The sequence below is a fragment of the Amphibalanus amphitrite genome, unplaced genomic scaffold (assembly GCF_019059575.1).
Source record: "Amphibalanus amphitrite isolate SeventyFive unplaced genomic scaffold, NRLGWU_Aamphi_draft 000267F_arrow, whole genome shotgun sequence".
NCBI lineage: Eukaryota > Metazoa > Arthropoda > Thecostraca > Balanomorpha > Balanidae > Amphibalanus > Amphibalanus amphitrite.
In genome coordinates this window covers 390,467-418,426 of record NW_024881762.1, presented here as the reverse complement: position 1 = coordinate 418,426, position 27,960 = coordinate 390,467, and the positions used below count along the sequence as shown (strand labels likewise).

General features: G+C 53.1%; 1 protein-coding gene across 1 annotated transcript; it reads right to left on the bottom strand.

The window, feature by feature from the left end:
• Nucleotides 1-12: 12 nt before the first annotated feature.
• On the bottom strand, nucleotides 13-27,729 carry LOC122386937. Its single transcript, XM_043376685.1, has 7 exons — nucleotides 27,563-27,729; nucleotides 26,323-26,399; nucleotides 15,911-16,036; nucleotides 5,180-5,359; nucleotides 4,761-4,875; nucleotides 3,815-3,937; nucleotides 13-3,501 (listed from the first exon to the last, which is right to left on the bottom strand). The coding sequence occupies exons 2-7, from the start codon at nucleotides 26,368-26,370 to the stop codon at nucleotides 3,194-3,196; spliced, it is 900 nt and encodes a 299-aa protein (XP_043232620.1). The 5' UTR covers nucleotides 26,371-26,399; nucleotides 27,563-27,729; the 3' UTR covers nucleotides 13-3,193.
• Nucleotides 27,730-27,960: the final 231 nt, after the last annotated feature.

The following is a 27,960-nucleotide window of genomic DNA, read 5'->3' as shown; positions in this document are numbered from 1 at the left end:
AGACAAAACTTGTAAAGGTTCATTGTTTTATTGATAAATAGAATAAATAACCATTCAGCAATACAGTGTAACAAGTTCGCACGGCTCGGAACAGTTTAGAGCACAACAAAGTAAGTGATTTGTGCAAAGGCCGTAACACAAAACGGCTTCCAGTAACAAATAGCTGTCGACACCGTTGAATTTAAGACATATTGAGCACATAGTTATTAGGTTATACCTGACCTAACTTGCAATAAGCCCTGCAGAAACCATTGAGCAATACAGCAGTGCATGAGCAAATATTCAGTTCTATGTAAGTTCATTACATCGAGCGATGTGCCCCTCGGCACCATACAGGAGGCATTCCTAAATTTTCACTTAGTTCACCCGGGGACGTTTGCGGAACTTTCGCTCGAAGAAAGTCACAAAACTGCAATAAAAAAAATCATTCCGCATTGGGCTCAGATGTGACGCCGGACTAATGTAGCTACTTAGATAACTCTTTGTACACAATGAAGAACGTGCATGAAAACGACTGGACCGGGTGCGCGGGTGTGACCCCCCCCCCCCCACATACACCGCCCCTGTGAGCAGTGCTGTCCGGCGGGGCGGACACGGAACGTAACAACGGAACACTCCTGTTACCGGGAGCGACACAACGACCGGTGCTGCTCTGTGGAACACCCCCTAACAGCAGTATGTACCGCGGGCGGGACTGGTGTGGAGCACCGCAGCGCGCTCCCGCGCCGCAGTCAGAAGCGCAGCACCAATCTCGGATCGTCGCGCCGCGTCGCGATCACGCGCGAGTCATCAGGAACACTCAATAAATATTCAACTGCATCTCATCGCGCCATTCAGCCTATCGATAGCTCTGATTGTACAGACACGAAGCAGCCGAACCGGGCTGAGGCCCCACTGCGAGTGACTGTTTCAAAACACGTCTATCACACGCACACCACTCGCACACACACACCTACAGAGCACAGTCGCACAGACAGGGGCAATCGGGGAACAGTGGCGCCCCCACGACAGCTGGTCGTCGGCAAGTGTGCTACTACATGGGCCCACTTAGTCTGCAGGGGCTGTTACACGGGGCTCAGGACTCTCCTAGACACTGTATGTAAGGCGGTGATTCAGTCAAAGGTTGGCAGAGTCCATGGCAATGTCAAAGGTCAGCTAGCCGTGGATCCAGTTAATGGTTAGTTCAGTTCAATGTCATCCAATGTCAATTGTCATTCAGTCAAAGGTCAAAAAGCCCGGAATGGACAGTCAGGTCAGCTCAGATGGAAATTCAGTCAGTCAACGCGTCGGTCAGTAGGGATCGGTTGATTCCAAGGGAGTACTGGGAAGAAAGGGCCTCGGTGAGCGATAGATGTCCGTCAGTGGATTAGTCGTCAGTCAGTCACCAGTTGGGTCCGTCAGTCGGTCAGCGATTCTATGAAGAAAAAAAAAACGCTCGAGCCAGGCAGTGGTCGTCTAACTTAACGGCCACTGGATGCCTCAGTCGGTCAGAATCGTCTCGTCAGGCAAAGAATGCCTTAGTGACAGTAGTCAGTCCCAGAAAACGACCTTATGCGGCCATGCTCGTCAAAGAAATGATTGGTTCAGTGTTTCAGTCAGTTTTAACCTCAGTCATTCAGTCCGGTATCTAGGAGAGCCCTATTGCAGTACCCTTGCAGGACCAGGTTCCCCGAGGCGGCGGCACCCTCTAGACCGGGACAGGAACGTCTGTGCGGCCGACGCCGCTCCTATCGCCCTCAGAATATCCACTATGCACTCTATCGGGAACGACAGAACGAGAGGCGAAACGGCGACAACAATTACACAAAGCTTAGGATAAAGATGGATCTATCAGCTAAGAATGAACACTCGGATGCATGAAATGTGCTGAACTGCTGAGTGCTTTTAAAGGACTGCTTCATGAAATGAAGTGTTTCCGTCTAAAATGAGCTGCTGAAGTGTCGTGTATACCCGCCGTTTGGCCTGTCGAGTCCGTGTTCCCGGCTTACCCGCTCACCCCGTCTGCCGAGCGGGTCGGTACTGGCCCGTGGGGACGGCAGGGTTCTCTGAGGCCCCGCCGCGCCCGGAGCTCCGCCCGACCACGGTACCGCCGCTCGGCTATCACAACAGACTCCCGCTGTCCGTCCTCGGCACTGGCGCCCCGCTCAGAACACCACGTGCAGCCGCTGTCGGATGTAGCCGACCATGTTCCAGTGGCGAGTCGGCACCAGGCCCTGCATGGAGCGGCCATGGACGGAGGGCCCGCCATGGAGCCGGCCAGGGACGGAGGGCCCGCCATGGACCCGGCCATGGACGCAGGGCCCACCATGGACCCCGCCAGAGACGGCGGGCCGGTCATGGGCGCGCCCAGCGGCCCAGGCCGGCAGACGGGCTCGCAGTGCTTGGCCCGCGGCCGGTGACGGCACAGGAAGCCAGCTACTATCGCCGCGACAGCCGCGGCCACGGCGAGGAGCGCGAACAGCGCCGCGAAGCCGGCCGCCGGCAGGCAGACGCCGGGCCGGGCTGAGACGATCCGTCCCTGTAGGATAGGGGTGCTGCGCTCTGCTCCAGTGGCGCTGCCGGACGCCTCCTGGAGGTCGTTGATGGAGAGCACCTCCAGTGTGGAGGTCACACCGACGTCTGTGGACCGGCCAGAGTCGCCCACCACGTACCGGCGGCGGCGCACGTGCAGACTGCGCGGGCCCCACGGGAACTTGGTGCGGTCCGTGCCGACGCTGCCCAGTCCGGCGTCCGAGGGCTCCTTGTCGGAGTCGTCAGTGGCGGGAGCCCCGGAGGAGAGGGAGGGTACGGCAGCTGAGCCAGCGGCGGGGTCGGCGCCCGTCTGCGCGGCCGCCACTGGGATATCGTTGGGGTCGGGCAGCTCTTCCGTCTCCTCCGTGTCCGATCGGCTGATGGTGGCCTTCCCACCGACCAGCTCTCGCAGCTTCTGCGCCAGGCCGCCGAAGTCGAACCGCTGGCTGAGCGGTTTGCGTGTCGGTGGGACCGCCTGGCGGGTGATGAGGTTCGCAGAGGACGCCACCTGTTCCCCGTCCTCAGCGGAGGCGGGCTCGGGAGTTGAGGTCGTGGTGGGGGCCGGAGCCGGGGTGTCCTCGGTCAGGTACTGCAGCTTCTCCCCAGGTCCACCCTCTCGGCTGCGGTCTGGGATCCGGCAGTCCTCGGGTCGGGCAGTCCGGCCACGCTCACCTGGTCCCTCTCACTGCCCGGCCAGCAGCGGGTGTCCTCCATACCCCCCGGCCGGGGCCGGCCTCTGGCAGTGGCGCGGACAGCCGTGTCGGCAGATCTCCACCTTACAGCGCAGGTGCACGTACATGCTGTCGGGGAACTTGAAGGCGTGGAAGTGGGCGTAGGTGAGCACGGAGGCGCGTCCGTCGCTGCTCCGCTGCTTCTGGAACTTGCTGAGCATCTTGGGCCGGAGGACACAGCCGTACTCGTCAGAGAGGAAGATGGGCAGACTCTTACCGTCCGAGGCCTCGCAGCTCTTGACGCGCATGTCGAACTCGGCTGGAACAGTCGAAGGAAAAACATAACAAGTCAGTACACGTTCGATAAGCATCGACAAACATCCCTCCCATGTGGCTCTATGATCCACATTACAAGCCTATTTGCGAGCAAATCATAAGCATTTCTCAGCATCCCTGTGCGCAATATCCATATATCTTTCATCTATCGTATCTGTATTGATCCTCAGGAGCTGGATTAGTTCTCTAGCTTATAAAGTCAAACCTGATTTACCCAGGCTGTTTTCAGCAAGAGATCTCACAAACTTGTCATAATCACCACCAACCCTGTGTGTCTCCGCCGTTCAATGTCTCACCGTTGGGGTCGTTGATCGCCACCACCATGGTCAGGGTGGAGCCGATGGGCACAATCCCGGTCACCGGGCTGGCCCAGGGCCCCTTGCCGTCCTGGATTTCCATCCAGCAGTCCACGTTATCGCCTGGAACGGGACGCGCCGGTCAGACGGTCAGAGATGGGGCTGATTGAGAGACAACAACAAACAGCTTTCTGACATTCCCCGCTGATTGGCTAGAGCGGGACTAATGTGCTTGGAGGGGACAGAGACATCCCTTCCGAATAACAGAAATAATTGCGTTCGATGCTAATAACAAAGTTTCAAATAACTGACAATCCGGGGGAACAAAAAACACGTCCTGAATCGTTGAAACCAGTTCTACATAGAACCACTGATATCGTCGGCATGGATTATCATGTCAACTACGATCTATATCAAAGAGATTTCTAAATATTCACGGCAGTAAAACCACAAGTCGCACTGGTATGCGGTACAATCCTCGAGTACGAGCCTAAAAACTTGTCTAAGAGCGGCGCGTATGTCGCGTCAATTCGTGCCAACTACATGCCCCTGTCGGCGCTGCTAGGAGAGTCACGGCTGATGTTCCAGAATGTGGTCACATAGCTCTCTGATGAAGAGACATTGTCCCTAATCTGGCCCATAAAACAGCCGTCTACCGAGGTGAAAACGGCCCGTCCGTCCGTCCGGCCGGCCTCCAGACCGGTGAATAGGTCACGCTCATTGAGTCGCGCCGCCCGTCCGAGGCTAATCCCGATCGTAAACGCTCTATGGTGAGCCGATCGGCCGCGTACGGCTACTGTTTGACACACTGAGAGGCCGCCCGGTCGGAGATATCCCCGGAGAGCTGATACGAGCTCACAGCGGCGGTAAGGACAGAGAGCTCCGACCGGACCAGACCCCGGGTCAGTACACAGGCGGTAGGGAGGGCCTGTCTCGGGGGACCCACCTCGGAAGTTGAGCTCGATGACCTCGAGGTCAGCCATGACCACCGGAGGCTTGGTGGCCGTCCTCTCGTAGTCGTTGTACCACTCGCAGCGGAGGCGCTTCGCCTCGTCCCAGACCTGGCGGAAAGAGAGGGCAGAGGTCAATAACAGAGCCCAGAGGAGAGGTCAGATAACTTCACATCGGGTCAGATATCCCAGATGTCGATCCGTTTACGTTCTCCCGACAGCTCACGCGTTTTGATTGGCACTTTGCGTATTATCTTTTTATTTTACACGATTTATTTTGGGTAGCTTGTAAAAAATAGCATAATATCTGGTTTACGTAAAACGCATCCACATAGGTACCTAATTTAACTTTTCCGCAATTCCTGGACCTGAAACGACTCGGTCGGCGATTCCAACCCAAATCAGCCTGTCTCACCTCAATGAGTTCGTTGTCGTACTGGACGATGATTGTGTTCTCGTAGAACTTTCCGTTCAGGTCCGGCTTCGTGCCGCACTTGTTGAAGTAGATGTCGAACGTATACGCTCCCAGTGATGTGTAGGGTTTAACGTAGACGCAGTTCGGACTGTTGAACTGACCCTTGGAGAATACCAAACCCTGGGAAAGACAAATAACGGAAACAATGTCATACGAGCTATGAGCTATGAGGCTGATTTGAGGACACCAGGAACCGGTAGCAAAATGTAGGTGAGCATTTGTATACATACTTTCGACGATCAATTCTGACCCGCCCAACATGGTTACCTCGTGAGCAAATACGGCTCCATTGACTATTTTAGCGAGCTACCGAATGCATGACGAGGAATAATTCATACGCAGCGTGAGTCGGACAGGGCGGGTGGTGACTCTCTCCCGGAGGTAGGTATGTCCCACGCTCGGATATGCGGGCCGGCGCTCGCCCCCGCGGCCGGCGCGCACCGTGTGTGTGTGTCTGTGTGTGAGTCGGAGTGTGCAGGCATGCGGCGCGCCCGGCGCTCGGCTGACCCAGCGTGGCCCGCCGCCGCCGCCGCGGACGAAATGGGTCAGTGGCGCGGCCCGGCCGAGGAGCCGTCCGCACCGCTCCCAGCGCGGCGCAGCTGCGACCGACCGACGGCGGCGGCGGCGGCAGACGGCACCCAGACAGTCATCAGGACAGCGGACACTGGTCAGCAGGACATGCAGTGGACACTGGTCAGCGGGACAGACAGCGGACACTGGTCAGCAGGACAGCGGACACTGGTCAGCAGGACAGACAGCGGACACTGGTCAGCAGGACAGCGGAAACAAACACTGGTGTTAGCGCTGCTAGCACAGCACTACAACTTACAACGTTTGAGAAGCTGAGCTTTGGAAATTCCGAACGAAAAACGAAGAAAACGAACGGAAACGATCGAGCTTCCCATCGAATTGAAATACCGAATTCGTACGAAGGATCGAACATAAACTGAATATGTCATTAAACGGTTTTCAAAACGTTTTCAACTCTGGAAATATCACCGAGAAATGGTCACGTGAATGAGAGTTCAGATAACTCAAAATTTGTTTCATGTTTTTATTTGCTTTTACTTGTTCGATAGATATGGTCGTTTTTTGAATTGATTTGACTTTGTTTTAGTTCATGTTACCTGTCTAGGCGACTTCTGTTACTATTAAAACCAGTATCCAAATATATTGCGTTTTCATTTCAGATGTTCTTTTTGTTATTGTTGGCCTACGGCGGTAACAGTTTTAATAGTAACATTGTACAGATAACAGTTCAGTAACCCTTCGTTTATCGAGATACCTTAACCATGGAACATTTGTGCCTGGCCGATCGTGCTAAATTAGACCAGAAGATCATGGAAGCCCTTTCAGAAATTCTTGAAAATTCAGACGTACTTTGTGATGAAGTTTTGCCTGGCGACAGTGCATCACAAACGTCATCGAAATACCACTGTAGCACTCCCGTATCTCAATCTGGGAAGAAATTGTGCTCGTCTGTCATCGAAGAAGCTAGAACAGCAGGTCTGGAAGCAAGATCAGAGTTGACGAAAAAAGAAATGCATTGCAAAAGCAGATAAGTGAACGGGAAATGGAACTGTCAGAATTAAATCTTGAGATGCAAATTCAACAATCCAAAGCTGAACAGGCAGTCTTTACAAAATATGAAAGTAGCCCCAAACCATTGTTAACGAATCGAAAATGCGAAACAAGCGACGTAACCGACCAGAGCGAGCCGGCTGTTTGGAGTGTCAGTGAAGGCGGGCTCCCAGCTCCGCCTCCTCGGCGTGACCTTCGACCGTCTCCTCCATTTTGGACCACACTGCACCGACCTCCGCCGCAGGGTCAGACCAAGGACCGCCCAGCTGAAGAAGCTGACCGGCCGATCGTGGGGCCTCGGCGAACAACAACTACGAACCGTCGCCAACGGCTACGTCCGCGGTGCGCTGGAGTACGCCGCGGCTGCGTGGCTGCCGGCGGCATCGCCCTCGCACGTCGAGCTGATCGATCGGGAGCTGCGCGCGGCCGCGCGGGCAGTGACCGGATGCACGGCATCTACTCCGGTGCACGCCCTGATGTCCGAGGCCGGCATGACAGATGCTTGGTCCAGGAGACAGGCACTGGCAGCGAGAATGGTGGGACTCGCGGCGTCCCTCCCCGAGGGAGACCCGCTGAGGTCGGTCGGGGAGGCGGTCGTCCCTCGACGACTCAAGACCACAGGATGGCGCGAGGTGGGCGCCGCCGCGCTCGCGGCGGCCGACGCGCAAGACATACCCGTCGAGGCCCGCCTCCACCACACCCTGCCGCCGTGGGCCGACAACTCTACCGTCCACTTCCACCTGGACCTCGGCCCGCGGGCCAGACGTGCGGCCCCGGAAGACGTTCGGCGTGCCGCAGCTGAAGAGCGTATCCGGGAGCTACCTGAGGAAGCCGTCTGGATATGGTCGGACGGATCGGCGGAGGACGGCGTCGCCAATGGCGGGGGCGGCGCCCTGATCCGCACCCCAACCGAAGATGACTGGGAGCTGAGGGTCCCTGCTGGCCGCCTGTGCTCCAGCACGCGCGCGGAGCTCGCCGCGCTGCTGGCAGCGCTGGAGGCAGTCGCTGAACTGCCGAGAAGCGCGGGCCTGCCGGTGGTCGCCTGCCTGGACTCCAGGGCGGCCCTGCTAACGCTGGCTGCAGGCGCCTCGGCCCAGACCACAACACTGGGTGCCAGTGTGTGGACCCAACTGCTGCGCCTACAAGCAAGCAACAGCTCAATTCACCTCCAATGGGTACCGGCTCACTGCGGGCTCCCGGGTAATGAGAGGGCGGACGCATTAGCGAAGGAGGCGGCCGGGATGTCCCAGCGGACGACGCCGGTCGACGCCCGCACCCTCACGCGGGCTGCTGCGCGGGTCGCCGGCAGGGAGTGGCGAGCGAGCCGGCCTGCGGGCTGGTACCGAGACGTCATGGCGGACCGCGCCCCCGACCCGGTCCGAGCCGCTACCAGGGAGGAGGCCGTCGACATACATCAACTCCGATCGGGACACTGGGGACGGTCGGAACAATATCTCCACCGCATTGGGCGCAGACCGACACCCGAGTGCGCTCAGTGCAACGACATCACATGCCCGGCGGGCCGTTGTCTCGTCTGTGGCGAGGCCGCGGACACCCCGGCGCACGTACTACTGGAGTGCCCGTGCCTGTTCGGCCCCCGCCTCCAAGCGCTGGGTAACATCACAGGCACGGCCCGAGACGTACAGCGCGACGACGTGGTGGCGGCCTTGGCCGCCGGCTACGCGGCCCACAAGAGCCGCGTGGCTCCGTCACCGCCTCGGCGGTGACCGGGAGGAATAACAACAACAACAACAGCCGGCTGTTTCGAATCCTAAGCCCCATACGAAAGTACCCCAGATGAATGATCCCTGCGAAGTGTTCAGACGGATGCATCTACCAAAACTGAATATGGACACTTTCGATGGTGATGTAATGAAATATGGAAGTTTTTTGAGACAGTTTGAAAGCAACATAGCGTCGAAGACTGATGTTGATGATGAAAGATTGTACTACTTGGAGCAACTTACCACTGGGAAGCCAAATGACATCGTCAAAACATGCCTGCATCTGCCACCGGATGAAGGTTACATGGAGGCGCGTCGCCTTTTGGATAAGAGGTATGGTGATAAAACAAAGGTGGTTTCATCGCTGGTCGCTACAATTATTAATTGGCCTATCATTCAATCTGATGACGTAAATGGGTTAGACGAATTTGCTATATTCTTGAGAGGGTGTCTCAACTCGCTAAAAAGCATTCCCCATGGCATGGCAGAGGTGGACGCTAGCACCATACGACATATTCTACGGCGGTTTCCTATCGACATTGCTGATAAATGGCGTGATGTTGCGGATTTTATAGAAGAAACACAGAGTAGAATCCCAAATTTCGAAGATTTTGTGCTATTTATTGAAAAAATGGCGAGAATAGCGGGAAATCACTGGTATGGGAAACATTTATTTCTTCCGCCATCATGTCCATCGTCCAGCTATTATTGTGACAGCAATGTGCCATCAAAGATCCCTAAGACGTCTGCGGGCAGTTCATCACCAAGCATGCACTGCGTATTTTGCAATAAGGCGCATGACATCGCTGATTGCAGCGCACTGGGTGATCGTCCTACTCAAGAAAAACAACGATTTGTAATGCAACATGGCCTATGCTATGGTTGTTTGCAGCGCGGACATATGTCAGCCACATGCGCGCAAAGGAAGACGTGTCGCATTTGTAACAGACGACATCCCACATCCTTGCATAGAAAAGAAGCCGGGGCCAAGAGGGATGAAGCGATGTCGCTGCACACTTGTTCTACTTCCGTGTCGGTGCATGGTTCCAAATTACATGTTGTTCCACTGTTGGTAACTTTAGGAGGGAAGACTGTAAAAACCAATGCCTTTTTGGATTCTGGATCCACACATTCATTTTGCTCGCATCAACTTCTAGATCAGCTAGGCTGCAATCCGACAGAATCAACGACAATGACCTTGTCTACAGTACAACAGCGAACTCAGTTGACAAGTTATGTGATTAGAGGGATGGTGGCTAAAGATATATACGATCACAACTGCCTAGCATTGCCACCTTTGTTGACATTAAAAAATATTCCCGTCAGTTCGAACGATGTTCCCACGAGCACTGCCAGCCTGCATTATTTACATGAAGCAGGGGTAGAAATAGCTCCAGTAGAAGGGGAAATAGGGCTGTTGCTGGGAAGCAATGCTGCTCTAGCAATGGAACCACTTCAAGTTGTCAACAGTCGAAATGGTGGGCCATTTGCCATTAAGACTAGATTCGGCTGGATTCTCAGTGGAATTGGACATGGAACAGGTCCGAGTGTTAACAGTTTGTGGGTGTCCCAGGAATGGGATAACATTATTGACAACTTAGCGACAGAAGAGAAGGGACTATCTGTCGAAGATAGGATGTGGTGTGTTCAGATCAACAAGTCGTGTACCAGGACTGCTGATGGCAAATATCAAGTAAATTTACCATTAAGAAGTGGAAAACCAGTTCTTCCTAGTAATCGGGTAATGGCCGAGAGAAGATTGGAATCGATAAAGAAAAAATGTATTAAAGACGAATTGTTCTTCAAAAATTACAGTGCCCAAATGCAAGAAATGTGCAGCAAAGGATATGCGGAGAAGGTTCCTGCGGAAGACTCGGGTGCAGAAGGAAAGACGTGGTACTTACCACACCACGGTGTTTATCATCATCGCAAGCCAGACAAGATACGGATCGTTTTTGATTGCGCTGCGAATTATAGAGGCATTAGTCTGAATGATGTGCTGTTACAAGGACCAGATATGACAAATGCACTGGTGGACGTCCTGACACGCTTCCGGGAGGAGCGTACAGCCATAATGGGTGACATAGAATCTATGTTTATGATGGTTCTTATCCCTGAGGAAGATCGTAACTTGTTACGCTTTTTATGGTGGCCAAACAATGATTTGAACGCTCGGCCGGAAGAATATCGAATGACAAGACATATCTTTGGCGCTACATCTTCCCCCAGTTGCGCAAATTATGCACTTCGTCGCACGGCTCTAGATTATGGTCATTATTTCGTTCAGGAAGCTTCTCAAACTATATACAATAATTTTTACGTCGATGATTGCCTTAAGTCCGTTGACAGCGAAGACAAGGCAGTCGAACTCATAACAGAACTCAGATCGTTGTGTAGCATGGGCGGATTCCATTTGGCTAAAATAGTTAGCAATAGCAGAAAAGTGTTAAATGCCGTGCCAATATCAGATCGTTCAAAGCAAGTAAAATCATTGGACTTGTGTAAAGATCATTTGCCCTGCGAACGAGCGCTTGGTATTTGCTGGCATGTGGAAGAGGACTCCTTTGGATTTGATGTGGACGTCAGGCGTCTGTCAATGATGCCACGCACTAGAAGAGGAGTTTTGTCAGCCGTAGCGTCTGTCTATGATCCCTTAGGCTTGATAAGTCCTTGTCTGATGGTGGCGAAGGTGTTATTACAGGAACTCAGCCGAATACGGCTAGGATGGGACGATGACATACCAGCCACCTTACGACACCAATGGGATAAATGGCTCCAGCATCTTTCACTTTTATCAACGCTCAAGATTAGGCGCTGCTTTAAATCGTCTTTTCTTGGCGAAATAGCAGTAGCAGAGGTCCATCATTTTGCCGACGCTAGTGAGAAAGGATATGGGATAGTTTCTTATTTGCGGTTAGTCGACATCTCCGGAAGAATCGAATGCAGCATTGTGGGAAGTAAATCGAGGCTAGCACCGATAAAAAGCGTGACAATACCCCGACTAGAACTCTCTGCGGCCGCCCTTGCTGTGAAGACTAACAGCTCAATAGTTCGAGCCTTGCAAATTCTAATTGATCGTGTTTTCTTCTGGACGGATAGCACCGCAGTCCTTCGATACATCTGCAATGTGTCATCACGATTTCACGTATTTGTGGCCAATCGACTTGCCATAATTCACGATGGCTCTACGCCCGACCAGTGGAATCATGTGAAGTCAGCCGACAACCCCGCTGATCATGTTTCTCGTGGTCAGAACCCGTCAATTTTTATTAAGAATATGCAGTGGCAGCATGGCCCGCAATTCCTCTGGGAGACGAGAGATCTAGGGGAGAGTGGGGAAAGATGCCCAGGGTTTTACTATGTCTTATATTATTCAAAAATGATGATCGGAAAGCAAAAACTTGGAGTTTCAACGGAAGCCGACATCATTTTTCTCCGAAAATATCACACTTCCGTGCCTGAAATATGATAACTTTTTTTGCTATTAAGCATTTTCCTGAAGAAGTGAAAGGGGGCATCTTACCCCACAGGGTGGGAAAGACGCCCCTGGCATTGGGGAAGATGCCCCCCTGCACTATAAGTGACATAAATGGGCACGTGAATCGCCTGAATGAATCAGTAGTCCCTTCGAGCCTGCAGTAGACACCAAACGTCATCGCAAGGGCCCTCGAAAGTAGTCGTAAGGGGCTTCAGAGGTCATCGTTAAGGCCATCATAGTCCAGCGCGGCCAAACAAGCCTCCGTGGTGGCGTTCGGAGACCACTGTGGGGCCCTTATAGGTCTTCATGATGCTTGAGGGCCCTCGAGCCCATCGTGGGAACCTCAGATGCCAGCGCGGCCCGTGGAGCCAACGTGGGAGCCCTCAAAGGATGTCGTGAGGGGCCCTGGAGCCAATAATGGGGCCCACAGAGGCCGTCGTGAGGGCTCTCAGAGTCAGATGCCGCCCAAAAAGTCGCTGTGTGGGCCGAGAGACCGGCAGGGGGAGCACCCGACCGTACTGGACTCTCAATAGTCCCAGATCGGCTTTTGTCTCTCATCACAAGTATGTAATAAATGATTTGACGGGTTGCTTGAAGGACAGCCTAGTGATTTAGGGGGGCGTCTTTCCCCATCTGGACAGGGGGCATCTTACCCAAAGGTACCGAAGTCACATTAAATCAGTACAATTTGTTAGCCATAAAACTACACCCTGAAACAAACTGTTTGGGACACAGTACACGCATGTTAATGTATCACGACTATAGCATGGGACGCAAAAATTATCTAACTTCTTTGATATTTACAATGTTTTGACACCAAAATATTTTTTGAAAGCAGCAAATAAAAAACATGCAATCACCAGCCAGCCGTTGCCCAACTGAGCTTCGCAAATTTTTGTGCAGTTAACATGACAGGCTTCCGCTTTACGCTAAGAACATTGATTTCCAGGTTCGATTCTTTGTTTCGCCGCTAGAGGGGGTGGGGCGTCTTTCCCACCCTGGGCATCTTACCCCACTCTCCCCTACCAAAACAGAACTGCGTTGATAGTTATCTACCAGATGACGACCCAGAGGTGAAAAAGGTCACGACGGCCGCGTGCATGTTACAAAATAATGCTGCAGACAACGTCCATCCTATACGTAGATGCATAAATTATTTTTCGTCGTGGAAACGTCTGACACGAGCGGTCGCCTGGTTACTCCGCATACGCTCTTACCTTAGGAAGAAAACCAGTGATAATCGTCGCATTGCGCCAGAGGACATTTTAGAAGCTGAGCATGTCATTCTCAAACACGAGCAGCATACAACGTTCCAGCAAGAACTGACTGATTTAAGCTCAGAATTTTTGCGTAGAACAAGCAGCATTTACCGACTGGACCCCTATATCCACGACGGCCTCCTCCACGTAGGAGGCAGGTTGCGGCACTCCTCTTCCCAGCACACCACTAAACACCCTGTTATTCTTCCGGCAAAAGGGAGGGTCGTCGACATGTTGATACAAAAGGTACATGAAGATGTAGGGCATGGAGGTAGAGAGCATGTCCTCTCAGAAATACGAAGGACGTATTGGATTCTAAAAGGAAATAGCGCGGTAAGACGGGTCCTCGGAAACTGTGTTCGGTGTAGAAGAATGAAGCGCAAGCCGGAAACACAAAAGATGGCCGACTTACCTCCTGACCGCATTTGTGCTCTGGAGCCGCCATTTTCAAGTACTGGAACTGACCTCTTTGGTCCGTTTTTCGTAGCCCGGGGGCGAAGTCAAGTTAAAAAATACGGTATCATCTTTTCTTGTTTGAGCACTCGTGCTGTACACATTGAAGTTGCCAGCAGCCTTTCAACCGACTCCTTCATTTGTGCATTTCGCAGGTTCCTTGCGAGGAGAGGACAAATAAGAACCATCAGATCTGATCGTGGTACGAACCTCGTAGGTGCCAAGCGAGAGCTAAGTAGAGAGTTGGACCTTTTGGCTGACAGTGACGCAATCCATTCGGCAATGTTAGAAAAGCAGGTTAAGTGGATTTTCAACCCCCCGCAAGCATCAACTTTTGGTGGCGCTTGGGAGCGCATGATTAGAAGCGTGAGAAAAATTCTTGATTTTATACTGCATCTGCAAAAGTTGACTGACGAAAGCTTGCAAACGTTTCTATGTGAAGTGGAGTACATACTCAACAGTCGCCCCTTAACAGCGGTGTCTGCGGATCCAAAAGACCCCGATCCCCTGACGCCCAACGATATCTTACTGCTGAGATCTTCTTCGATTCCAGCTGGCCTATTTGATAAAAATGACGCAGTTGGGAAAAAATTGTGGCGACAAGCGCAATATATGGCAGACCAGTTTTGGATACGATGGCGAAAAGAATACATCCCTTTGTTACAAGAAAGAACTGCAGATCAGCGCCTTCGATCAAATGTAGCAGTAGGCGATATTGTCGTTGTCGTTGATGCCTCCGTTCCCCGGGGGCAATGGCCGTTTGGTCTGGTGAAGGTGGTGCGAAGGAGCGAAGATGGTCTCGTGCGCTCGGCCACGGTGCTAACTGGGGGTAAGCTGATACAGCGCCCTGTGCGCAAGATAGTGGTTGTGCTTCCATCTAGAGAAGGTAGAGAAGGTTAAAACCTATGAGTAGTTTTAAAGGCGGAAGTGTTAGCGCTGCTAGCACAGCACTACAACTTACAACGTTTGAGAAGCTGAGCTTTGGAAATTCCGAACGAAAAACGAAGAAAACGAACGGAAACGATCGAGCTTCCCATCGAATTGAAATACCGAATTCGTACGAAGGATCGAACATAAACTGAATATGTCATTAAACGGTTTTCAAAACGTTTTCAACTCTGGAAATATCACCGAGAAATGGCAGAACAATGCAGAGGACAAACAGCGGACATAAAGCGGACAACGCCCAGCTCCTAGCAGACGTCCCATGTCCATCTGAGCGGGATGGGAGCGGTCCGGGAGAAGCCGACAGGTGCATTGTAATCCCATCTATCCTCCGATCACTGATCCGCTGTTACAGGACGGATCAGATCACTTCCATGGGATCAGCAGATGGGAACTGATCGCTGATCAGGAGCCCAGCCGGAGGGGATTGGGTTAATGCGATCCCTTATCGCGGCAGTTCAGATATGAAGTCGGACTAACGGGACGGGGTCATGTATGCGTGTTTCGCCCTGAAATGTAGGATAGTTCGGAGTCCGGGATGTTCATTAGAGCGGCTACACATTTCTTATGAAGAGAGTGAAAACTATGGCGTGACTGTTTAGCACACGCCGGCCAGAAATTTTCCACCAGAAAGATTTTCGCTTAATTTGGTCGTTAAAAATAGAAACTTTAAAAGCAAAACAAACACTGCAGGGGTTCCAACCGGTCACAAACGACGGCCCTTTTACACCACCACAGTATCGAGGGCACCATCCGAGCCAGGCGCTCGCATGGTTATATCGCGGGTACCGAGTTTATCGCGGCTCCAGTCGTCACGGTCTGGAAGGTGAGATGGAAAGATGACCTCGGCCGCTGGTCAGCAGATTCGTGACCGCGGGTAGTTGATAAGGAAGCACCGGAAGTCCGAACAGTGAAAACGTTGCACGGTTCCCCGAGGGTGGCGGATGAATTTAGACCGCAAATGATATATCGAGTTTGATATAATGATGACGGCACGGTGCTGCAACAAAATTAGACAGAATCCGAGAAGCAGCAAAAAGTGAGGTCATCATTGATAAATATGGCCTCGATCGTTCCAAATCAAGAAAATGGGTAGGAATTGTAACTGCTGTTGGCGAAGTACGTTGAAGGCACTGGTCCTTATTTAATCAAACTTTGCGGTAAAAGGTGTTGGTAAGACCGTCTTTGGATTTGGCGGAGGTTGAGCTGTTCTGAGCTGCAGCGTACTTACCTGGAACGGTTGCGAGAATCCGATCTGGACGGTCATGCGATCTTTGGCGCACATGACCTCCAGGTTTGTGATCTGAGGCATATTGGCCGGCCGCACCAGCTGGGTGTCATATTGCGCGTGTGCCACCTGTAAAAAAAGAAACAACCGTGAGCAGTGAGGCATGATGCCACCAAAGAACACATAAGCACATGTCGGACAGACGCAGACAGCCGAAGATCGATACACATACAGGACTTACGGAAAAAGGTGACGCATAAGGAGCCACTCAACTTTATCGACACAGTTATCCCGAACCCATGACCAAGTTATATTTGCATGCACAAAGCGGTACACATCAGAGACACAAAAAAACAAGGAAACCTCACAAAAAGACTGTTTAAATGAACACTCACAGAGTCCAATTAACGCTCCATTAGACACAAATAGAAAATAAATGCTCCACTGAGCTCAGAGTGAATAATTTGACTGAGGCCATTTGAGGTTCCGAGTCTCCTTGGTCGCACTTTCCCTGGAATGAAGTGAAGCGGAATCGTATGACGCATGAAAGACGATAGGGCGAAATTTAATGTACGGCTGAACAAGGAGTCCTTTTCCTGGAATACCTACCCGGCCAAAAGTAAATGCTAAAATGAACGGGTAAATTATATGTGTGTTGTATGAAAAATGATTTAAAATGCCGAGGCTTTATGCCATAGTTTTGGGATCCGATTCCTAATAACACGATCAGTGAACCATCCAACGTCCACCATTTGGTCGATAAATCGCTTCATGTAGAGCGTTAAAAAGTATCATTGTTGTGAAACTCCACTTTTTCTTCGCTCCGTGTTTGCAAGTCAAGCGTGATGCTCGCCATGAGACAAATGTTTGTTTTTTGTTGGCGTTATGGTTCACCTGGTATAACCTGGCCTCGCTTGGTTTCCCTTAAACTCAGCGGTCTTTCTAAATAATTATCCTAAGGACAGCTGCTATAAATGCACATAATATCTCCCCATCTAACGTCTAAAACATAGCGGGCGAAAGCACAAAATGCGGACATAACATGAGAGAGAGAGAGAGAGAGAGAGAGAGAGAGAGAGGGGGGGGAGACAGAGAGACAGAAATAGAGACAGATACAGAGACAGAGAGGGGAGAAAGAGAGAGAAATAGAGGAGAGGGAAGAAGAGGGAAAGACCGGACAGACACCCGACACTGAAGCACTACGACAGAGACCGAGACCGAGACAGAGGCACGCACGCTCTGTGACAACAGAGCTGGACAGCCCCCAATTCGGGTCAAGAGATCTGAGCCCGCTTCGGGTAGGTCCGGCTGCTCGGCGCCGTCTCTCTCTGAATCACGGGAGAGCCAATCGTCCTGACCAACTACAGGAAACGCACCGAGCCGGACCAGTCGGCGGAAAAAGAGAAAACGCGACCACTCCGAACAGGTCGCCGGCCGGCCGGAAGCGCCGCCTCTGAGGTCACCGCAGTTACGGGTATTACCGGCCAGCTCTGGAGAATCTCGGGCTCGGTCGGAGCCACTCAAAAGGAGGCGCGGGGGAGGGGGACCGGTTGGCGATGGAAAGCAGTGGCCGGCCAGCCGGTCTCGCAGCAGTGACCCGGGTCATTGTCGTCTCGTGCCATACCCTGGTTCACCGCACATTTCGGTCACCACTGCCTTTTTATTCCGATACAGGAACAGAATCGCAATGGCGATTCAGTCGCATTGTTATGATAACAGGGTGGTACGTATCGATGGCGGAACGAACGAACTCTGAGAAATGTTGGTACGTCTATAACACTGTCTTCAGGCTGGGATAAGTGGTTGGAAAGTGGGAACTGAACCATACCACTTTGTTGTCCTGAGTCCTGCCGTATGCGGAAACTTAGCCTCCGAACGATGGACGACAAACGATAGACGGAAGACGATGTCCGATGGACAGTAGCGAAAGAGGAGGTTGGGGCAATGGAATATGGACGACGGAAGCTGGGCGGCGTTGGAGGACCAACGGATAACGGCGGAGGGCTGGGCGGCGGAAACGGCGGCGGCACGCAGACTTCACGGCCGCCGAGTGCCGACCGGCGGCTAACGGGCCGCGCCGGGCCGGGAGGCGGAGGGAGGACAGCCTCGGATGTGGGCCGCGCCACCGCCGACTGCCGCACGAGACAGGTGACTGACGACCGCCGACACCTCTCGCCAAATCAGCCCTCCCCAACAGATTCCGACAGGTACCGCACGAAACAATTGTGACATTTCTACATAATTACATAATACATAATTATGACCTACATAACTCCTTTTGAGTAGATATCCCATATGAAATTGTATCATTTGTTTCTAGAGACCCTTCCCTAATGATGACATCGAAAGCCATAGCAGACGTGACTTATCTTAATCAGACCATTAAAATGAGGCGGGAGATAATATGGTGTGGCAAAACTGTTAGCACCCAAAGTGACGTAAAATATTTAAATATATTTCCCCAGGTGAACCGGCGGAGTAGCTGACAAACTATCGCTACCATCTCTCCCTAGGGGTCCGATCTTTACTATCTGGACCTTGGGTGTCAGCGCGGCTTGTATCGGTCTGTCTGTCGGCTTATGGGCGTCGCTGCTGTGGGAACGGTAGTCTCTGTCGCTACCATTCAGTCTGTGGGCGTCAGGATCAGACAGCCAGACTGCTACCGGATCTAAGGACATTGCTACTGTCTACATGGTCTAAGGACGTCGCTACTGTCGAGTCTAATGATGCGGCTACTGTCTAGTCTAATGACGCGGCTACTGTAGGCCCTAAGAAAGTCTCCAGACGCTATTGTCCATCTGAAGCCAGCCCCCGGACCTGTCCGGCCGGCGCGGTGGACGGGCGGCGGCGCCCACCGGAATGTGAACAAATCCGGGAAGGCAGCGGCGTCACGCCACGTGTCCGGAGCCGGAGCCGAACCGGGTCATCGCGAGCGGCGAGCCGATACGGCCGGCCGGCCGCGCACACAACTAGTGCGGAACGCAGACCGACCGACCGAGCGGCCGATCGACCGATCGACGGCGACCGTGGCCACGGACGGCGCGGCGATCTGATCCCAACAATGAACCCGACTATCACTGGCCAGACTCAGAGGTTACGCGTACCATACGGTCATTGGAGGTCAGAAGTGACAGTGACCCTCTGAGGTCAGGGCAGTGACATTGGGACGATTCCGGACATGCCGAATTAAAAGAACTTCTCAACTATAAAGTTAAAAGACACGAATAACTCGGAGGACAGACGGCTCACTGAACTCTGTTTGCAAATGCACTGCGCCGCAGACCCGTGTCACCTCGCGGACTTTCTCCGGCGGTCGGTGTCCGTCCGGTCGGCCGGTGTCAGCGTGTCATCTCGAGTCAGGTGTCGCGCGCTGTGACACGTCCCCGGCCCGGTCGGCGGTGCCCAGTGGGTCAGCCGGCGGCACGCGGAGCTGTGACGACCAGCCGGACCGGCCGTCTGTGGACCGGTCCCCGACCACCCCCTCCGTCCATCAGACCGGTCACAAACCGAGATCGGCCGGACGGAGGGGGAGAGGCCGGACGGGGGAGAGAGCAGATCATCGGGTGTGACCCGGAGTAGGGCAGAGCACAGAGGCGAACGGGCGAAAGCGAGAAACGACAAGGGTTGCTGTATGTTGTAGGAAACTATAGGAATTGCATGAAATCATGAAAGGTTTATGCATCCCATATTTGGCCTCGCCCAGTTTATTGCAATAACATTTAACTGTTCAAATTATTTCAAAGCCAATAAGTTTTAGAGGACTCATTTTTTTTGAAAATAAGCCGTATTTGCTTACACTTAATGAATGGAGCGATGTAGCACATAACTTGGCCGTTCCGTCATTACTTCAAGTTACTTCAACAGCTGCCATGATCGTAACACTCGGCAATAAGCCGAAATGACACACTCGAGTCATTCGCCGGCTCACGAGTGGGCGATTAGCCCGCCTAGTGACAGCTGCCACGGCGGCTGCTGAGACGGGCTAATGACTGGACGCTGGGCGCCGCGGTAATTAACCCGCGCCGTGCTGGTGGCCTGAACTTTCCGCCGAGTGCTGGGGGGGGGGGCATTTTCACGCCCCCCCCGTCTAACTCGGCTCCTGGGCCACGTAGCGACACGCGGTAAGCGGCAATCGAAAGAGCGTCAAAAATAAGGACGAAAACACTTCGGTCATTTTTTGGGTCAGGTCAAAGGTCAGGTCACCAGAGGTCACCAAAGGTAAAATGTTGACTATTTCAACATTTTGGAAACTGCCAACGGCTATCTCGGGAACCGATAGAGCTACAGCGCCGCGGAAAAGCGCATTCGATAGCCCTTTTACAGACCTTTCTGAGTAATGTTCTCAGATTTGACCTCAGGTCAACGGTTTAGCCTCCAGAGGGCAAAAACTCCAAAAATAGCCGTTTTTACGAAAAACGTTTTTTCGTCAATAACTTTTGACTCATAAGCGCCATGACATTACTTTTGCCAGCATCGTGTTCCTCTCGTCGAGACGCGTCGAATGAACTATTCGTTGATCTTGAAAGGTCATTTTGAAAATTTGACCTCAGGTCAAGGTCATGACCTGACCGAAAAGGGTCATGTTGCATATCAGTCGATCCGTACCGTCGAGCTGAACACATCTGACGTGTTTTCACCGCTCTAGCACGTCTCTATCAAAAGTTATAGCCAAAAAACTGCTGGCGACCGTTCATGACCTGAGATGACCTCAGGGGCACACAGAGGGGTCACAGGTGCATTTTTCCTATTCAGTGTGTCATGTTTACCTATGAACCGATGTTTGAGAGCGTTTTGAACGATATTCGTCCAAAAGAGGCGCATTTCAATTTTCTCCCATTGACTTATAATGGAGAGGTCGCAAAATTGACCTGACCTTAGGTCACAGATATCAAAAATCCGAGATATACATTTTATACATACTGTTACTCATATCAATCGCTGAAAGTTTCAAAGTGATCGTTCAGTCGGTGTAGCTATAGCGAGCCTTTGAACTTTTTCTGAGGTAAGGTCACTTGACGTGACCTGGTGACCTGACCTTGAACGGCCTAGGTCTGAAATTTTCACAACATGTGCGGAAATGATGTAGGAACACGTGTACCAAAAATGGCGGCGCTGCGCGCCGCCGTTTTTGAGATATTCGCGAAAAACCTGAGGGGGGGGCGTAAAAACGCCCCCCCCCAGCACGGCGCGGGTTAACAAAGAGGCGCGGTAACGTGCCGCGGGGCGCCGGACGGTCACCGCTGGTCCTGTGACGTTGAATCAGCCCCTTCCCGACTTATCAGGACAATATTTCTTTTGTAAGCTGCCAAATAGTTACGTTCGGTATGCTTGCATGCAACTTCTTTAGAACTGGAAAAATATCACGCAATGGAGCAGAAAAGACACACATGAATCTCCGATGTAAATCTCGCGCATCTACTTGTTTTTGCACAGTGACACTGTTTTTGCGACGTTCATAACAAAAAAAAAGAAATCTGGAAAACGGATTTGCACTTATATGACTTTCAAGATAAGGCAAATGTTTCAGTGACGCTGCACTCGATGAACTAAATTAAATGCGTTGCCTCTGGATGGCGGGCAGCCGCAGAAGTCAATCATTAACCTTTGTCCACTGCAGCCGCCCTCCCACTTTCTCCAGTGTCCGCGCGGCGCCGTGCGTGGCTCCGATAATGGGCCGAGAGTTTCCGTGCCGCGGCCGTCACCACCTCGACCCATTAGCGGACCGCGGGCCGGCGGGCGCCGCCCGCTCCCACGCCTCAGTCCGAATACACGGCGCGAGGCGCCGGCCGGCTGCCGCTCCGAGCAGGGCAGCGGCCGCCCCGGGCGCCGGCAGAGTCCGACAGACCGGGCGTGTCCCACTGCCGACACTTCGGAGCAGGTTGACGGTATGTGATGAATGGCGGCTCGACGAAGCAATAGTGGTAGATGAAATAAGCTAAATCGCATTGTTAGTAGGTAATACCAGGTGTGGTTTCTTAGTCAATTGCTTGCAACAACTTCAGTTACATCGTGACCAAATTCCCCATGGTTAGAGCAGGCAGAGAGACTTGCAATTGCTGCGCTCATGCTCCGCCGATTCAATGAATGAGCTGGCGGCTGAATGGGCGGCGCCGGCCAGCAGTTGGGCGCTCGGCGCTCGCGCGCCGGCAGTGCGGCCGAGCGGCACGTGTCCGCCGGCACTCGGTCAGTTTGGCGGGCGGGCGGGCGCGGCCGGAGCGCTCCCACCGCGGCCGGCCGGCCGGTTCCTGTGGGAACGGCGCCCGGCCGGCCGGCTGTCGACGGCCGCCGAACTGGGCCAGCTCACCGCGCCACGTGCCGCCGCTCTCTCCCTCTCTCGCTCCGCGCAGAGCCGGAGTGTGCGCGCCGGAAACAGGCCGGCCGGCCGCCGAAGGCCGCGCGGTAGAAATAACGGCGCGCGCGGATCACTGGCGACGCAGGGCGGCCGAGCGGATGGGTGCAAACAGAACAGGTCAACACTTAAGCGTGGTGCCAAAATGCTATTGATCAATAGAATACGTTGGAGTATTTGTGATCCCTAGAAATCTGCCTTTATAAAAACGTGCACAATACGAGAAGCTGCTCCTTCTTGATATGGGAATATTCATTACTTGAAACTAGCCACACGCGATACGCCTAGGATCTCCGACCCTTTGACTGCGTGCACGGCTCGCTGGGCGGCCCATTTTAGCTGCTCACGGTCCGGAAATGGGCGCCGACCATTCCAGATATCTCGGGTAGATGGTAAGCAGCGCGAGTCACCCGGCTCGTCAGTGAAAACCCACCGGCGCGGCATCGCGGCCATTGTCTGTCTCCTGTCATCGCCCACTGACCGGGACTGGGACAGAGCTGACAGGAGACGGACCGGAACTTAAGGCCAGAACCAGAGCTCGGAGAGCAGAACCAGAACCCAGAGACGAGGGCAGAGCCGTCCGGAGACGGACCAGAGCCACCCGCAGAAGGGATAGATCGTCCCGTGACGGGTCTGTGGATCGTCTCCCAGAGGAGGGACGGACCCGCCGGCCCACCCTGACGGCAGCGGCACAATGGCACCCGGCCGGCTGGCCGTTTCCGGACAGCCAGAGCTCGCTGACCCATTTTAGACTGTTGACAGTCACAATGAGGATTGTATCAGCTGGCGGTGATGGCCGGCGCTCTGTCAGATGTCGGCTCCGGTCCCGGACGGCCGACTGTCCGCCGGTCCGCCCCACTGTCCGCCCGTTCCGGTCCGGCCGCGATGGGAGGTCGGCCGCTCCGCGCGTCACTGCCGCTCCGTCCCGCGGCCCGCTGCAGCCGGCCACCCCGGTATGCGGAGCTCCCAGTGCAGCCGCTGCCGGCGCCGGCGATCCGTAAGGCCGGCCGCAGCGCGCGGTGGCAGCGTTCTCAGCAGCACCGTTTCATACACCGCTGGACGCCGGCCGCCGGCGACGGACTGAGCCCGCGAACGGCACCACGCACCGCAGCACGGCAGCGTGGTACGGTACGGTACGGCACGGCACGGTACAGTACGGAACGGCATGGGACAGTACGGTACGGTACAGCACGGCACGGTACGACAGGAACGGCATTGAACGGCACGGCACGCTACGGTGTGGTATGGTACGGAATGCACGCCTGACCATAGCGGACAGCATACTGTGCCGGCGCAACAGAGTGAAGATCCCCAAAGTACCAATGGAGACTGCGGCCACACAACACAGTATCACCACAGTATGGAGACTGCAATACCACATAGCAGTGTATCACCATTACATGGAGACTGCAATACCACACAGCACAGTATCACCGCAGTATGGAGACTGCAACTTAGCACTACACAGTATCTCCACAGCATAGAGACTGGAATACCACAGCACAGTATCCCCATTACACGGAGACTGCAACCCCACACTTCACAGTATCACCGCAGTATGGAGACTGCAGCTGTACCACACAACACAGTATCACCGCAGTATGGAGACTGCAGTACCACACAACACAGTATCACCATAACACGGAGACTCCAATCCCACACAACAAAGTAGGTATCACTAATACATGGAGACTGCAATACCACACAACAAAGTATCCCTTATACGCGGAGACTGCAATACCACACAGCACAGTATCACCAAAGGCGGAGACTGCAATACCACAGTACAGTATCACCATTACATGGAGACTGCAATACCACACAGCACAGTACCATCGCAGTATGGAGACTGCAACTTAGCACTGCACACCATCTCCACAGCACGGAGACTGCAATACATCACAACACAGTATCCCTGATACACGGAGACTGCAATTAAACACTACACAGCATCACAACAGCATTGAGACTGCAATCAAGGCTATAGAACTCCAGGTAAGGACACCAGCCGTTTGACCTTGAACGCCGCCGGCCGGCCGATGACGTCATTGGAGGCAAGCCGGCTCGGCGGACGCATCGAGCGAGCGTATAACGGAGGAGCGTTGGACGTTGCGGGAGCCGGGGAGAGATTTTAACGTTTGCATACCACCATTGTTATGTTGATTGATCTAGACTGCATTCTTATAAAGCTCGACGCATCTTAGGCCTGGATGGTGCGTACATTCGTAGAACGGTCCGACGTCCGTGGTCGAAGCTGTCTACTCTACATGTAACAAAAGACGCTAAGACCGGTGCAATAACGTCGACCCGATCCCGTCCCTGGCGATTCTAGGACTCGTTAGGACCCAGGCCGAGTCTGACCCGTCTATTTTTAGGGAAACGGGGTGGGTGAATTGACAACCGAGTACCGATGGTTAGAATTGATCCCGTCGTCGAGCGATGGTTGATTGACAGACAACACATGTTGTAGTGGGCGGATAAGCATCAGGGATAATGCCTGAACGTAGGCAAGCATAATTGGTCAGCCATATTGTTTAGGAATATAAAATCGTAACGGAGGTCCTTGAGGATATTATCTCTACATTACGAGGATTCACCACCAGTGAAAATTACTACTGTTAAACCCTCGGTCCCAGGCAACTCCGGGGAGCTGCAGTATTCGGCGGCCACGTCGACTCGCAGGTCCTGTGGGCTTCCGTGATGCTTCAGTGCTTCACCCAGAGGCACGGGTAGAGCAGTAGGATGTGGGGTGAGGTGTCTGTACGCCTCTTCATTGTAGGTACGACGCATACAGCGCCCAGTCCCGTCGAAGCTCGATAATCGACCGTGACATACCTATTCTTAATTGGCGGATCCAGGAAGCGGTCTTGAACACATCGGGGGGCATATACCCTAAAAAAGGTTTCTGTGAATTAAAAAAACATCGGATTTTGATTCCTTGCGCACTACTGTGCACCGATCAATACACTTTTCCTCATAAAAGTTGTGAAGTTTTCGTTTTATTCTCGAAAAACGATTTCGGACGCTGCCCCGGATGTGGGCCTGTGGGGGATAACATTTGTCCCAAATGCCTTCCCTTGCATCCGCCAGCGGGTTGCCCCAACCTGAGCTTAACTAAAAACGTCTTAAAATCCCACCAGAGAGCCGAATCCGATAACTCATCTCTGTCTGCCCGTCTAAATTACTACGCACCGTACGGCGCCCAGCCCCGTCGGAGCACTGAACTGGCCGTGATATTTTTGGTTTTCCCCCATCCCCAGCTCCATTAGAAACGTTCTCTCTCCCCATCCAATTGCTCATGATGTCATTTCAAATTCAATACCTACCTCATCTCTGTCTGCCCGCCCATTCATTGCACACCTTACGGCGCCCGGCCCCGCCAGAAGGATCCTAGCGCGCTGAGTGGTTGCCTCCAGCCGCGTCATCGCGAGGCCCCGCGGGGCCCGCAAATGAATACATTGCGTGAATAGCCGTGTCGCCCCCCTGACTGCAATATCACACTGCAGAGTATCACAACAGTATAGAGACTAAAATTTCACATAACACAGTATCCCCATAACACGGAGACTGCAATACCGACCTACTCGGTATCACCAGTCACCACAGTATGGAGACTGCAATACCTACCGCACAGCACAGCCTAATTCAATATACCCTGCAGCATAGTATCCCCACAGCACGAAAACTCCAGCGCAACACTACACAGTAGCTCCACAGAACGGAGACTTTAACTCAGCACTACACAGTATCTCCACAGCATGGAGACTGACATACCACAGCACAGTATCCCCATTACACGGAGACTGCAACCCCACACTTCACAGTATCACTATATTATGGAGACTGAACGCTACACACCACAGTAGCACCAGTATGTCAAGACTGTTGGGGACTGTTATCTCGGGGTATATGGGGATAGCATATGGCCGGGAACTGATACCACGCAAAACATAATGACCAGCAATTGGCGATTGCAATACCGCGCAAAACAGCATCGCCATTTCACGGAGACTAAAGAGACACAAAACACAGCAGCACCAAATCGTCAACACTTGGTTGTACTTACCATAAGGCAGCATAACGAGACAATTGCTTTTGATGTGTTTAACTTCATGTTGTTTTCCCTGAATTACCAGAGAGCGCCTGAAAGAAAACAGCATTTGTTATACACGGCACTATTCCGAAGAAGCCAGTACTATCGTTATCACTTGCCCAATCAATGATATCCGACTGCGAAGGATGATACGATGGAGGAATCAGTGAATGATCCGATGTGGCTTCTCTGTTCCACTCATCTTCCTACAATTTCTCTCTCCCCCCCTCTCTCTCTCTCTCTCTCTCTCTCTCTCTCTCTCTCTCTCTCTCTCCCTCTCCCTCTCCCTTTCGGCGCGGAGGAAGCTGACCGTTATCGGCGGCGCTCCCGGCCCTCTGAGGCGCGCCGTTACCTCAAAACGGCACGGCACGGCACGGCGCCGGTGGCCCCGGGTGCCACTCGATCAGTCAGAACGCGCCAGTCACGCTCCACAAACGACCGGCGAGCGGGTGCAGGACAGGGGTGCGGGGGTCAGAGGCCGCCGACGGCTGCGGGTCAGGCAGTGGGAACGCACCAAATGACCGACATTGGCACGGGGTGGACTTTGGGTCAGCGATGTCAAATGGGTCAGTTATATCGGACAGAGTCGGAAGCGATGGATCTTGAAAGGGTTGGTAAAAATTTCTGAATGAGCCTGAAATTTCTGAATTGACCTACTATACCGTGCACATTGTACATCAATTTTGACGTTTTTAGCGCGAAGATGCGTCTGGCTAAAACTGTATCAGCTATAGTAGCAATAGCCAATAAACTATCGTTGAGAAGTGCTATATTACATTAGTACGTCAAATTCATGTGCGCCAGGCTGTGGGATCGACTCTTGTCGGGTATCGGCTGCGATTAATGCCGCAATACGATTCACTATAATGTCACACACCAGCCAACGTCTCCACAGTAGGTATTGAACGCAATCATGTAATCACTAAAAGAAAGTTGATAAGCATCCAAGCCAACATTTGAAAAAGTTGACCTTGCATGCACATCTTGTTTGCGATAGGCGTAAAAGTAACACCCCATTACCCATAAAAAAGAAACATGCAACAATATGACAGAGCTAGTCATTGTACGTTATTCGTGAGCATGTCTATCCAGACGAACGTGCAATACCTACAACATAACCAAAAGCAGCTTAGTAAAAAAGGAAAACAGTGGCTGACAAAACGCACACTACACTGTGTCGATATCCAATGCTAAGACGTGCCGTCTCACTCACCTGGCTAGGCGTTGTGGGGCGGCCGGGGCCGCGGCAGCAGTCCAGTCCACAGACACACAGCAGCACCACTGGCACTGGCGCCGGCTCTGAGCGCTCCACCGATCGGCTCTTGGAGCGGGCAGCGGGACGGACGGACCTGCGGCCGGGCCGGGCGGCACGAGACTGGATCACCGCCGCCGCCGCCACCACCGCCGCCGACCGGCCAACCGCCGCCGGCGACGGGCCAGCCGCCGACACGCAGCAGAAGAGGCCGCCGGCCGGTAAAATGTGTCGACCAGTGGTGACTTCAGACCGGGAGTGCCAGACACGAGACCAGCGTGCGTCATTACGTAATGACAGAGCTGCCGCCGCTCACGCGTTCTTTGGTATAAGTTCTGCTCTGTTTAGATGCTTTTAAA